At 39.0% G+C, this 13,463-nt stretch overlaps 1 protein-coding gene across 1 annotated transcript in view; it reads right to left on the minus strand.

Annotated features, from left to right (window-relative positions):
• Positions 1 to 610: 610 nt before the first annotated feature.
• The window catches only part of LOC129283155 (cleavage stimulation factor subunit 3-like), a 35,472-nt gene continuing 22,619 nt past the window's right edge, over positions 611 to 13,463 (minus strand). The window contains exons 11-18 of the mRNA XM_064114827.1: positions 13,220 to 13,294; positions 12,221 to 12,364; positions 11,288 to 11,390; positions 10,218 to 10,287; positions 5,939 to 6,134; positions 4,524 to 4,692; positions 3,382 to 3,537; positions 611 to 2,541 (exon numbers count right to left, since the gene is read on the minus strand). Of these exons, the coding sequence (XP_063970897.1) occupies positions 2,351 to 2,541; positions 3,382 to 3,537; positions 4,524 to 4,692; positions 5,939 to 6,134; positions 10,218 to 10,287; positions 11,288 to 11,390; positions 12,221 to 12,364; positions 13,220 to 13,294 (1,104 nt within the window). The 3' untranslated portion in view covers positions 611 to 2,350. The remainder of the gene's footprint in view (positions 2,542 to 3,381; positions 3,538 to 4,523; positions 4,693 to 5,938; positions 6,135 to 10,217; positions 10,288 to 11,287; positions 11,391 to 12,220; positions 12,365 to 13,219; positions 13,295 to 13,463) is intronic.

The following is a 13,463-nucleotide window of genomic DNA, read 5'->3' on the forward strand; positions in this document are numbered from 1 at the left end:
TCTAATTTATTATGCTAATTAATATGTAAATTCATAAAGTTTGCACTAACTAAATAAGGCCCCTAAAATGCTTTGTTGTTCAGACTCTTTATAGGATTCTGATCAAATGTACTTAAAAAGAAAAATTCAATATCATAATTATTTTCTTATGTATTTTATTGTTTTTAAGTTTCTTCTTTGTTTTTTTACTTTAGGTTTTTTATTGTTTGTTTCAATTGAAATTGTCTGGGACTTGCTGGCCATAAACAAAATGAAATTGAGTCAAATCAGTAAAAAGATAAAAAATTATACATTTATGAATTTTGGCTAAAAAACTATGTTCATTGGATTTGTACATAAATTCACATATTTGAGCAATTTTGGGTCTGCATTCACTTACGAAATGCTTTAGAATTTCGGAACCGTGTAACTGGGGGTTGCAATTTTGGCCTCAAAAATTGCGCGAGACTTGAAAGTAAAACAGTCGGTGAGCGAGGCGGTCAAAAAAATTTGCGGGGCAGATTTATCACGAAAAATGAAGAGGGGGGGCTGAATCAACCCTCCCCCAGTCTTATTAGGGTTAACTGTAAAGAGCTTTCTCGTTTAAAAAAAAATGAATACAGCACTCACATTTTTTTTTTCATTTTTACTTTTATTAAGTAAAAAACATACATATTTTTAATATATACAGATGGAACGTACAGAATCACATCAGCTACATCGTTCCTGCTGATGAAATGGTTTTTATCCACAAGACGGATAGACATGTAAAATTCAAAATTAAATACTAACAGAAATACATTTGATGAGAAATAATGGCAATCAATGTAAATTATTTAAACTGGTTCAACCAAATATTCACTTTTGGTTCTTTGCAATTGATTTATCCGTTCAAGTTGAAGACAGAATTAGCTGGATATGACTAAACGTTGACTAACAAAAGGAGGGCAAAAGTCACAATCATCAAAATATAGAAACACCAGTTTTTGAGGGAAAAACGCATTCATTGATGTTAAATGATCCGGGTGGGGTGTCATAAACCTTGTTCATAAAGTTACAAAAGACTTTACACACAACTAGAATATGTTTTTAGGTGCTAAGTCAGTTACATAGGTATATATCATTTAGCACAAGAAAGGATCACCGGTCTTGTGTATAGTCATGCATAAACTTAATTGCAGCTTTATGAAACCACCCCCTGGCTCTTTTATGGGTGCAACATACATGTATTAACTCACAACTGGATAGAATATTGCAACTCTCTGTCTAGAATATGAGATTGCGACTGTGACATCGGTCTGGAAAAATTACTTACCTTTCCTCACGATCTATCATCTTTCCATGCCTGTTCTTATGTGACGTGATAGGTGTACAAGTAATAATTAGTCAATACAGGCTCATTCACATATGGTGCTACACACCCACTTAACATTTGTCTTCTTAAGTCAAATTGAATGTGGAATGACAAAAACTGAAGATGGATCAGAATATCTTGGGCTGCCAGAATTGAAATAGTTGTCTACCAATAAACTTCTTCAAAATGCTAGGAAAATATAAAGCCACGGTAACAATCAGGGCATCACCTTGAGCACTCTACCAAGTTGATACTTTTAGAAATAACACATGGGTGCTATTCACACATGGGGTGGGTTGTAGCACCATATCTGAACAGGCCCATATGTGTGCATAGTACTATGTAACCAATTGTAGCATAAATTTAAAAAAATAACAACATTCATATGACATTGAGCAATTTGCAGGTTGATGATGAAGAACAAACTGTCATGGGCAAGCCCAGCAACAGTCACGGGTGATTCAGCACCTTCATAAGATCACAATAGTTTTCAAAATTCATCGACTGTCCCTCTTCTTATGGTGATGATATGAGATTTCTGTGAAAATAAACGAACACCCCTCCCTCGACTCTCATATGCTGATTAGAAATAGTAAGAAACACCGCTTCCCAACATTTAAATACTGTTCAATAAGAGTTCACAGCTTTGAAACAGTAGCAAGTACATTTCTTCCTTTTGAATTGGGCCTCATGAAAATGAAGGACATCCCTCACTCAAGTCCACTGTCTGGACTTTTGAAGAAGTTATAGTTCTTAGTTCTTCCCACTTTTCACATACTGTTGCCAGTCCACAGCTTTGAGACACTAGCAAATATATTCCTTCCGAATTCAGCTCAATGACAATAAGAATTTAATGACTAGCCCTCATTCAAATATGTTGTCCACAAGTTTGAAATAGTAATAATCATTTTCCATTCGCCAGCTCTGTTAACAGTCCATAGCTTTAAAACAGTAGCAGATACAGTCCTTCTTTCTTCTGAATTTGGCCGCATGAAAATGAAATTGAACGAACACCCTTCACTTGACTCTCTTCTGCTGCCTGCTTCGGTAGATATCATGTCGTGGTGCATGCTGGGAAGACTCTTCGTCATCGGAGTCCTCCTCGGCCGGCTTGCCCGCGACCATGCCTCGTTTGCGTTTCAGTTCGCCGTCTCCCTGGCTGTCTTCCTGCTCCATGCCGTTGGGGAGTGGTACAGGCTCGTGAGATGCTGAAGCGAGAAATAGAATACAAATTAATTTTGGAAGACTGGAAGGGATTTGTAAACTACTTCAGATCCTTTCTAATATACATCAACAATGTTACCTACTTGAGTTTTAAATAAGATTTGTGTTTCATTTAAATAAAAGTTCATTCAGTTTTCAACCTCCGCTAGAAAATATCACTGACAATGCTCACTTCGTTCAATAACACTACAGGAGTGTACAGTGAGGAACAAACATTTTGCTTGATATGTCAAGTCCACCCCAACAATAGATAGAGATAGAGACAAATCAAAGAAGCATGGCACAGAAAGTCTTCAAACTCTAATAAGATAAGATATTTATTCGTCTTTCCTTCTGCACATACATTTGTATGATTTCACATTCTACAAATGCAAATCAATTAATTATAAACCATTGTTACAGTAGAAAAAGAAACACAGCAAATAACTAATTACGTATTGAACGAAAGACAAGAAGAACCCCCGAAAAGCAGGGCTTGTAAGGCTAGGGTCTCCTTTGTTTCAAGTACACGACTTATACGAAATAAGAAAGTAATGACAGTTTAAAGTTTTGCTTTCTGCAAAACAAAACAGTATGTGCGCATCAAAACAGTATGTGCGCAACAGTATGTGCACATCAAAAATGGTATGCAAATAAGCATAACTGAAAAATGACACATTATTTCACATCCAAGTTAGATGAAATTTTCAGTGCTATGCTTGTCTGATTTTGATCTATTTGTTCAAATAAACACTTTGTTGGGGGTGGTCTTGACCTTTAACAAAGTCACCTATTTCTCAGTCCCATTCTAACATGAAATCTTACACTAGAATACGGGTACTTACGTTCTGGTAACCGGCATTCAGCTATTAACCTAATGAGGTCATCGACCTTGACAAATGGTCCCTGAAAGCTTTGAGGTGGGGGGAGTTTGGTCAGGACCATAGAAGCAGCCAACGGCAGAGGGAAATCACCTCCGGGAACTGGGTGGGCACCAGGTACTGTGGTCAAAAGGGATAGGAAAGAGATAATATCATCAAATTACAAATGAAAAAACAATTAAGAGTCTCTGATTTTACGAAGGCTCCCTGAAAGCTTTGAAGTGGCAGCGTTTGGTCATGACTATAGAAGCAGCTAACAGCAGAGGGAACTAGGTGGGCCCCAGGGGGCCGTTTCATAAAGCTGTTTGTAACTTAAGAGCGACTTTACAGGAGACTGGTAATCCTTTCTTGTGGTAAGTGATACACATCAGATTGACATAGGCGTTGATATAGTTCCTAGAAAGGATCACCAGTCGATTTTAAAGTCACTCTTAACTTACAAACAGCTTTATGAAACAGCCCCCCCCCCCCCCCCCCCGGTACTGAAAAGAGATGTCATCAATTAATAATGAGTCTCTGATTGATATGCAAATAACATATTACTCTTTTTTGTGTGGGAACAACTCCAGCCGAGTGTACTTATTCAGGAAAGTCCACTCTGATGCCAACTTAATTTCAACAAGCAAAACATTTTTAAATTTTTTCTTATTAGTGTCACAAAAAGATTAAGGAAGGCTGTTTATAATGCACTAGAGACAAATGTTTTGCTGTAAAGCCATTGAAACAAACATCTAACAAATTGGCTCAATTATGGCTAAGGTCACATACACTGTACACAAATAAGCATCTATTGGACTACATCCAAATATTTGGTCCAAATGTTAATTTTTCTAATGGGATAATCATTTGAGGGCATCTATAGAGTGATCCCTCTTCGAAAATATAAGTGATAAGAGTTTATTCAAACCAATCATGTGATATACTACAAATATTTAGTACATAGGTTGGCAAAGAGAATATAACATGAAAGGTTTGGGACCCCATAGAAGCAGAGCTTGTGAAAGGGGCCCCTTGATGAAATAATTAGATAGTTCACAAGATAATGCTTCTCTTTCCCACATTTAAATTTGTCTTGAAATCACTCAAATTCAGGAAAGAATTCTTACATGGTGCAACACGGGGCCTAAAGGGAAGCATCTGATCCAGACTTGGTCTGAAGATCTCTTCTTGTTTGCTCTCTCTTGCCGCTTCACCTCCCTCCTCAGTGCCTTGACTCTGTTCTGAGCTGACTGGATTGACGGAGATCGCAAACACCTTGTTTGATTGCTTGAGATCCTGAAAAAATGCAACATATCTTATTCTTAATCTATCCCTTCAATGAATGTCATTCATTCATACCTTCATAAATGCATTCATTCATGTCATTCATACATTCATAAATGCATTCATCCATTCTTTCAATCATTCATACATTCATCCATTCATTCATTCATCCATTCATTCATTCATGTCATTCATTCATTCATTCATGTCATTTACACATTCATAAATGCATTCATTCATTCTTTCATTCATAAATGCATTCATCCATCAATTCAGTCAGTCAGTCATTCATTTGCTCACTCATTCATTAATTTCTTACTTTTTCACACAAAATTCATAAAGTTTCTCCGAGATATTATCCGGCATGGTCTATTTCCTTCAAAATAAACATGTGTAGTAATTATGCGAGTACTCTTGAAAAAGCATAAATTTAAAAACATGAATTTCAATGCAAGCAGGATTACTCATTTCCATATCATTCTTTCCAAATCAATTTATCAATATGATGAAGATAAGTATCAAATTCTCTAAGCAGTTCAGCCAATTTTCGAAATTTCCATTTTGGAAGTTAAAAAAGTTACATGTTTTTTTAGCTTATCACAGAGAACCTTGTCTGGTAGCCTATTTACTGTGGGTTTTTCTAGATTGGTATCTATATCAAATGCGAAGACATTTCACACATGTATATTGAACAAATATGTACGACCACCAGAGGAGGTGGTTGGAACTATAGTTCCTGAAGTGACGCTGGAATGCCACTATTTTCCTGAGGGGCACAGCCCGATGGAAAATGGTCGCATTCGTATCACTGAGGGGATCATAGTTTCACCAAACCTCTGATTGAAGGCCGTAAATATTTGATTTACATCCGTCATCAGAATTAAATACATCAGATAGGAATGTAGATATAACTGAATGAATAGTAATCTTTGAGAGAGAATTCATCAATTCTTTTTATTAGCTTTGGTGAGGCCTTTGGCTTGATCACATACGTGCATTGTACATGCATATGAGTTTGAGTTAAGCCCCGCCCACCCGTAAATAGTTTTTGAACTATTTACGTCTGACGTCACGGCTCAGGTACTTTTCCCGGGTTGTGACGTCAGATGCCGGGATTTATGGCATTTTTGTCAATTTCGTGACATTGGCTGGAACTATCTTTGGTCACATGACAGGGTTTAGACTAATCATCAGTCTTGATTATTATTATGACGGATATAATATTTTATAACCAAATGAGCTATAGAAAGAGGACTACCTTGTATCCCAATGCTTTGAGTTCAGCTGGGTTGCATGGGAAAAGATCAAGGTATCTATATCTGTCAACCAAGAGGCTCGTCTCGCGATCTTTGTAATCTGTCTTGAAGATGGTCTGCCGTCTCTTCTCCACCTTGATAATACTCGCTAGATCTCCCGATGTCGACTCAAAATCTTCAAATCGTAACCAGATCTCTCTGTGTAGAAATGATAAAAGAGTTTGAATGTTTCACAAAGACTGGCTTTTCCTTTCAATTAAAAAGAAATAAAATATATAACTTCTGAAGGTTTCCATGGCGAAGAAGAATAGTGTAGTAGGTTTCACGGTACACCATGTATCTTTCTTGGGCAGATGTTGGTCCTGAAAAGGACCACCCAATCTCGACGTTTCTTCGACAAGTGTGTTCTTTCGCTGATGTGGTTTACGGTACACCATGTGAAGTGTTATAGAAACAGTGGATAGGAGAAGAGAAGAAATGGATAGGCGAGAAAGTGGAGATTTGAGAGTAGAGTATTCTTTCTTGAAAAGTAGTCCTGAAAAGGACTGTAAACCAGGAAAGATTGATGAGTTGAGAACAGCTTGAGTAGTAGAGCTAGTGAGGAGATGCTGGCTTGAGTCGGCGAGTAGAGATGATGAGTAGTAGAGAGACTCGACGTTTCGGGCAGGTTGACTGTCCGTCTTCAGGAGACGGACACTCCTGAAGACGGACAGTCAACCTGCCCGAAACGTCGAGTCTCTCTACTACTCATCATCTCTACTCGCCGACTCAAGCCAGCATCTCCTCACTAGCTCTACTACTCAAGCTGTTCTCAACTCATCAATCTTTCCTGGTTTACAGTCCTTTTCAGGACTACTTTTCAAGAAAGAATACTCTACTCTCAAATCTCCACTTTCTCGCCTATCCATTTCTTCTCTTCTCCTATCCAATGTTTCTATAACACTTCACATGGTGTACCGTAAACCACATCAGCGATTGTACATACCACCATGCAAACCTTCAAACAACATCCAAGTGTGTTCTTGTCGTCCTCAGGAGAATGAGCAAAGTTTGTAGAAGCAGGCCTTATATACTCTGTCGAAGTGCTGTATGCACGGTATCTTGCAGGGTACATGTCTCTGATTGGCTAGATTGGTCACATGACATCCACATATGCGGACGTGGGTGACAACACACAAATTGGGCGCGCAAAACCAGCGACGACCGGAAATGCTGTCAGTTATCATTCCTGCTAGGATTAGCATGAATGACAATGGCAGTGCTCACACGTGTGTGGAACATCCGGGTAGGCTAATTAGGCAAATTAGCCTCTTTGTCTAGAACGGTAAGCCAGATATTGCCGAGTTGGAGGCCGCTGTCTTGAGGAACAGTGTTATGTTCCTCAATCTCCAACGCTTCTCTGACTCTCCGCTGATGCCAGTAGGGGACACGGGTGACCAGTCTACTCTCATCCCAAAGAATCCGGTGATCATGCGTATGGGCATGATCGATGATTGCAGATTTTTCCCTCTCGTCTCTCCTACCATGGGCCTTGTGTTCCTTAATCCGAGTGTTGAAGGAACGACCCGTCTCTCCGATGTAAACTTTACCGCATTCACAAGGAATTTGGTAAACTCCAGGGAGGTCCTTGGAGTTGCGCTTGTCCTTATGGGTAGTGAGGGCAGATTGAAGCTTATTTGAGGAACTATGACGAACCTCAATGTCGGCTTCTCTCAAAATCCTCTGAATTTTGTGAGAGGCTGCTCCCAGATATGGAAGAACGACTCTCGCCTTGGGTTGTCCTACATGAGGGTTCCGCGAGGGGGGAAGCTCAGTGCAGATCTTATGTGAGGGGTAGTTGTTACATTTCAAAACACGTTTGATATGCTCAAGCTCACCTCTCAGGTGGATCTGGTCACTAACCTCATGGGCTCGTTTGACTAATGTCTTGTTGATGGATCTCAGCACTGATGGGTGGTGGAATGAACGATAGTTCAAGTACCGATCAGTGTGAGTAGGTTTCCGATAAACCTGATGGGATAGGGATCCCTGTGCCATCCTCGTAATCTTTGTATCAAGAAAGGGGATAGACCCCGGGGGGGGCACTCAGTATATAATGCATAGTGGGTATGTGCCGCGGAGGGGACCCCCATTTTTACACTCAAATTTCCGTTCCGAGGCATAGCATTTTTGTCTTATTGAGAAAAAGAACAAAGAAAGCCGCTCCAGAGCATAGCACTTTCTTCTTCTCGAGAAAAAAGAAAAAAAAAATCCGCTCCAGGGCTTTGCATATTTTCCGTTACGCCGTTCCGGTCGCAATTTTGGTGAAAAGCGGCCGCAGCTCGCTGTCCGACCATCGCCTCTGCGCTAGCGCGCCCGTCAGTCGTGCCGCCGAGCTAGCTGCAAATACGTTCCATAGGGATGCATACGCACTCGCACGCAGGCGACCCGTTCCAAGGACCCCCGTTTTCACAAACATTTGTAGTTCCGAAGCCCGTTCCGAGGACCCTCCTTTTTACAATGAGCCCGCTCCAAGGCCCCCGTTTTTTGTCTCGCCCGCGGCACACCCCTACCACTTTTTTGGTCGAGTGCCCCCCCCGGGGGATAGACCCTTCATTCTCCATTTCCATGGTGAACTTGATACACTCGTGTTGAGAGTTGAGGTGCTGTAAGAAATTGCTAGTTTCCTCAGCACTGTGTTGCCAAACCACAAAAGTGTCGTCCACATATCTAAGCCACACTTTGGGTTTGTGGGTTGCTGACTGGAGAGCCGTCTCCTCGAAATGTTCCATGAACATGTTGGCTACCACTGGGGACAGGGGAGACCCCATGGCAGCCCCTTCCGTTTGCCTGTAGAATGTGTCTCTCCATCTGAAAGAGGTGGAATTGAGGCACATCTCAAGCAGGTCATGGATCTCTAGAGGGGACAACTGTGTCCTGTCAGGGAGAGCTCTGTCAAATTTCAATCTCTCAAGGATGATGGCGCAAGCATCCTTAACTGGTACACTTGTGAACAATGACTCAACATCAAAGCTGATGAGGAGGTCATTGTTAGAGACGTTCATCTGACAGATCTGCTCAACGAAATGTTTAGAGTTTCTCACGTGATGCACGCCCTGACCAACAAGAGGCTGTAAGATGTTAGTCAAATGCTGAGCCAGTGCGTATGTGGGAGATCCTCTAGTAGACACAATAGGTCTGAGTGGAGTGTCTGGTTTATGAATCTTCGGTTGCCCAAAGATTATGGGACATAGACCAGACGAGCTCCGGAGTTGTTGGTAAAGGGGTCTAGACAAGACATCCTTCCTCTGGAGAGAGAGGAGCTAAATAAAATATAATTTGTAAACAATTTTTTTTTTGCATTACTCCTATGTGTTTAAGATCGCATGCTCAATCTGTAATGGAACCAGTAGGATTCGAACCTGCCATCTACTGCTTTCCGGGCAGCGACTTAACCACCAGGCTATTCTGGTTCACAGCTAAATCACGATGAACTGGAATTCAAATACCCTCGATCCTCTTCTTTCTGACTCATTAATATGCAAATGCAGTCCACCGTGGACAATAGATGGTAAATAAATAAAGAGGCTTTAATAGGAGTAAATTATAATTTGTGAACAAATTTTTTCGGCATTACTCCTATGTGTTTAAGATCGCATGCTCGATCTGTAATGAAAATCATAAGTCAGAAAAAATTATTTAAAAAAAATTATAATTTCCTCCTATTAAAGCCTTTTTATTTATTTACTAAATAAAATACAGATTCTCACAAATTCGATAGGTGGTTTGTATGGCGTTTCATCATATTACTTCATCTGACAACTCTCCTTGATTATGATTGACTGAGAGGTACAGGTATCTGACTGTCTCTATGGTAATTATCAGGGTCCCGTAACACAAAGGATATCGATTAATTGTACACTTGACTTTCACCTTTGATCGTACATTGTAGTCAATGCAATCAATCATAGAAAGATGTTGTACGATCTTTGCTAAGCTGACACGGGCCACAGAATAACAAATACTATGTCAAATAAAACATCCAACAAGTCCTTTCATAAAACACTCCCCTGCTATTGCTATGCAACAGATAACCAGATAAGATCATTCAGCACTTAAGTAAACAACATTTAAGCACAGGATAAGTAGTTCATTGAATTATTCCTGATACAAGCCAAATGCAAAAAAATATACATTTTCATGTTTACAAATACAATAACCATATTTAGTGACTTGCACTATCTGTCAAACCCAAACAAACACATTTTCATATTGACAATGACTTAATTTTTGCTGACTTACCCAGACTGCTCTTGAGGAAGGCTTCCCGATGTAAGAACTCTCTCAAACAGAACCCTTGTATTATTATCCTCTGGAAAATTAAAAATCAAACAGAAACGATTCCATCAAATAATCCACCTTTCTAAATCCAATCCATAGTTCGATTCATTTTAAATTGATTCAAGATTTACTTCATCTGAACTAGAATAGAAAACTAAGGCAATCATTTAAGATAGGTCCTGGATCCATGAACCGATATGGAACTGTGAAGTTGGCATCTGGGCAATTCCTTGATGTAGGTACGTTTGATCAACTTCAAGGTTAAGTCCACCCCAGAAAACAGTTGATTTAAATAAATAGAGAAAAATCAAACATGAATAACGCTGAAAACTTAACCAAAATTGGATGTAAAATAAAAAAATTATGACATTTTAAAAGTTTCGCTTATTTTTCCCAAAACAGTTCTATGCTCAACTCAGTGATATGCAAATGAGTCGATGATGTCACTCTCTCACTATTTCTTTTGTTTTTTATTGTTTGAATTATATAATATTTCAATTTTTTACGAATTTGACAATTAGGACCTCCTTGCCTGAACCACAAAATAATGGAATTCCACGTGTTCAGGGAGGAATGAAACTTTGTTTCACATGACAATGATGAGAAAATCAAAATATTTCATATTTCATATAATAAAATACAAAAGAAATAGTGAGTTGGTGATGTAATTGGTCCCCTCATTTGCATACCAAACTGGATGTGCATATCACTGTTTTGTGAAATTAAGCGAAACTTTAAAATGCCATAACTTTCTTATTTTACATCCGATTTTGATGAAATTTTCAGTGTTATGCTTGTTTGAATTTTCTCTTTCTATTCAAATCAGCTTTTTCTTGGGGTGGACTTGTCCTTTAATGTGGGGCAGTGGGACTTTCCTGGAATGGTTTGTTTGGTTTCCAAGGTCATATAAAAAAGTTGTAATGCTCTCAAATTATGATGGCTGAAGTGCATTTGTGAAGTGAAGTAGAGACAGGCGTACAAAAAGGTTGAATAATTCAAGGAGATTGTCCATCCATCCACTTGGCACTTACCATTGAGATGTGAAAGGTAGTCTACATAGGCTAGGATGTACTCTGGAACATTGCCATACTTCTTTAGACCCAACTCAAAGATCTTGAAAGCTACTTGTGAGTCCTGGAAGGTGTAAAATGCAAAAATAAAGAAATATTTCAATAAATTTTGTAACGTGTAAATCGGGATTAGACCAATTTCATACACACCGGGGGAGCATTTCATGAAAGGACTTGTGGACATCTTTTCCAACAAGTCCCATTTTATATGACAGTTACCATAGTAACACTGCTTCTCAGCCAATCAAAATCAAGGAAAGTTGTCAGATCTGGCAACTTGTCAGACAAAAATGTTGATGAAAAGCTTCCCAGGACCCTTCTTACAAAAAGTTGCCATTCATTCATATCAAATTCAAATTGTAATTGATCTGAATTTGTTTCACGAAGAGAAAGAGATTTTCGATCAAATAAAATTTAACGATTTGAAACCGTTGCAACTCTTTGCAAAACAGGGCCTAGGATGCCTGATAATAACACGATCTCCACATCATTCTAACAATATTTCATTCTTTCTTTCAGTACTTTATTTCATTGCAATCATGGGTGCCAATCAAAATATGGTTCAGGGGAGCATTTGATGAAGACTTTTGTTACTGATTTTCACCAGCAGATGTTATAAGCTACTTAAATCCTTGTTTCTGATTGGCTAAAAACAAATTTGTCAGTGAAAATTACTGGCAAGATGCTTTATGAAACACTCTCTCTGAAATACTCAAAATGCTTTGGCAACTTCATCATATAAATGTCATTTGGTTATGAAATGTAAATGCCAGTTGGGATGATGATTCAATGAATAAAAACTACATCTTGGTAGGATACATAAATACTTTTTTTTTAATCACGGGGAATAACATCCCTGACTATAATCGGGTGGCAACCAGGGCAGAGACTCACCTTGCTACAGTAGTATTCCATGAGAGCTGCAGCCACAAAGACATGATACTTGCTCCTTGGATCCTCTCTAGCTTTCTTGAATACCGTCCTTGCTGCCTTGATGCCCTCCGCTCGTCTGGCAAACTTCATATACTGCACATATACCTGCATTAAAGACGTTAGGAAACACCAAGTAGTTTACTACACTTGCGTCTGTAAACTGTTCTGTTGTTATCACCCATGTTTGCTTGTGTGAAATTGATGCATGTACATTGGGAAGTTAAAAGAACATTCATCACAAAACACACAATAAAACATTACCATCACATACTTGACAAGAGTGTTGCTAAGGCGAGCACATAATACACCCGCCTGTAAGGTGGAAAATGGAGCTATTGGTCAAGCAAGAAAAGTGGAAGGTAGCGACTTCACCTTTGACCTTCTGACCTCAAAATCAATAGAATTGCTGAGATCAATGCTAGTATCATACACACCAAATCATATGAGCCTAGGTTAAGTTAAACTGAAGTTATCTGGTTTAAAAGGACTGCAGAAGGGTATTGATGAAAACATGTCAGTGTGAACTTGACCTTTGACCTTTGGACCTCAACATCGATAGGCTTCCTGGGATCCATGCTAGTATCATACACACCAAATTATATGAGCCTAGGTTAAGTCAAACAGAAGTTATCACGTTTACAAGGAAAAGTTAACGGACAGACACCGAGCGTGATACCATAATACGTCCTGTCTTGGACGGGTGTATTACAACACTTGAGCATAGAGGGAGATACAGTTGGTGTCATCACTTATAGCATGTAAGATGCAGGCACACAAAGAGTTCATTTCAAAGAATAATCATTCAAATCAATCCTCCAAAACATGACAAATAGCCCTTGTAAATTACCAATGGGTACTATGCAAAAAAAGAAAAATAGCTCCTCAAAAGTATTCATTTTTCCCTGCCGCCCCCCCCCCCAAAAAAAAAAAAAAAAAAAAAAAAAAAAAATTGTTACTTACCAGAGTTGGGTCAACATCCTCCTGTGCTAACATCCTTGAGTAGATATTATGAACCTTCTCGTACTTCATCCTCCCCTGTAAAAAAGCATGAGAGATTAGATTATAAAATTGGCAACCACTTCAGGCTTGTCCCAACAAATTCAAATCTGAATTAATTTCCAACAAAAAATACAAAGTCACGACTTAGAATGGTTGCAAGTGTATACACAAAGATTATCATTTCAATTTCATTAACAAGTATAAA

The sequence above is a fragment of the Lytechinus pictus genome, unplaced genomic scaffold (assembly GCF_037042905.1).
Source record: "Lytechinus pictus isolate F3 Inbred unplaced genomic scaffold, Lp3.0 scaffold_20, whole genome shotgun sequence".
Lineage (NCBI taxonomy): Eukaryota > Metazoa > Echinodermata > Echinoidea > Temnopleuroida > Toxopneustidae > Lytechinus > Lytechinus pictus.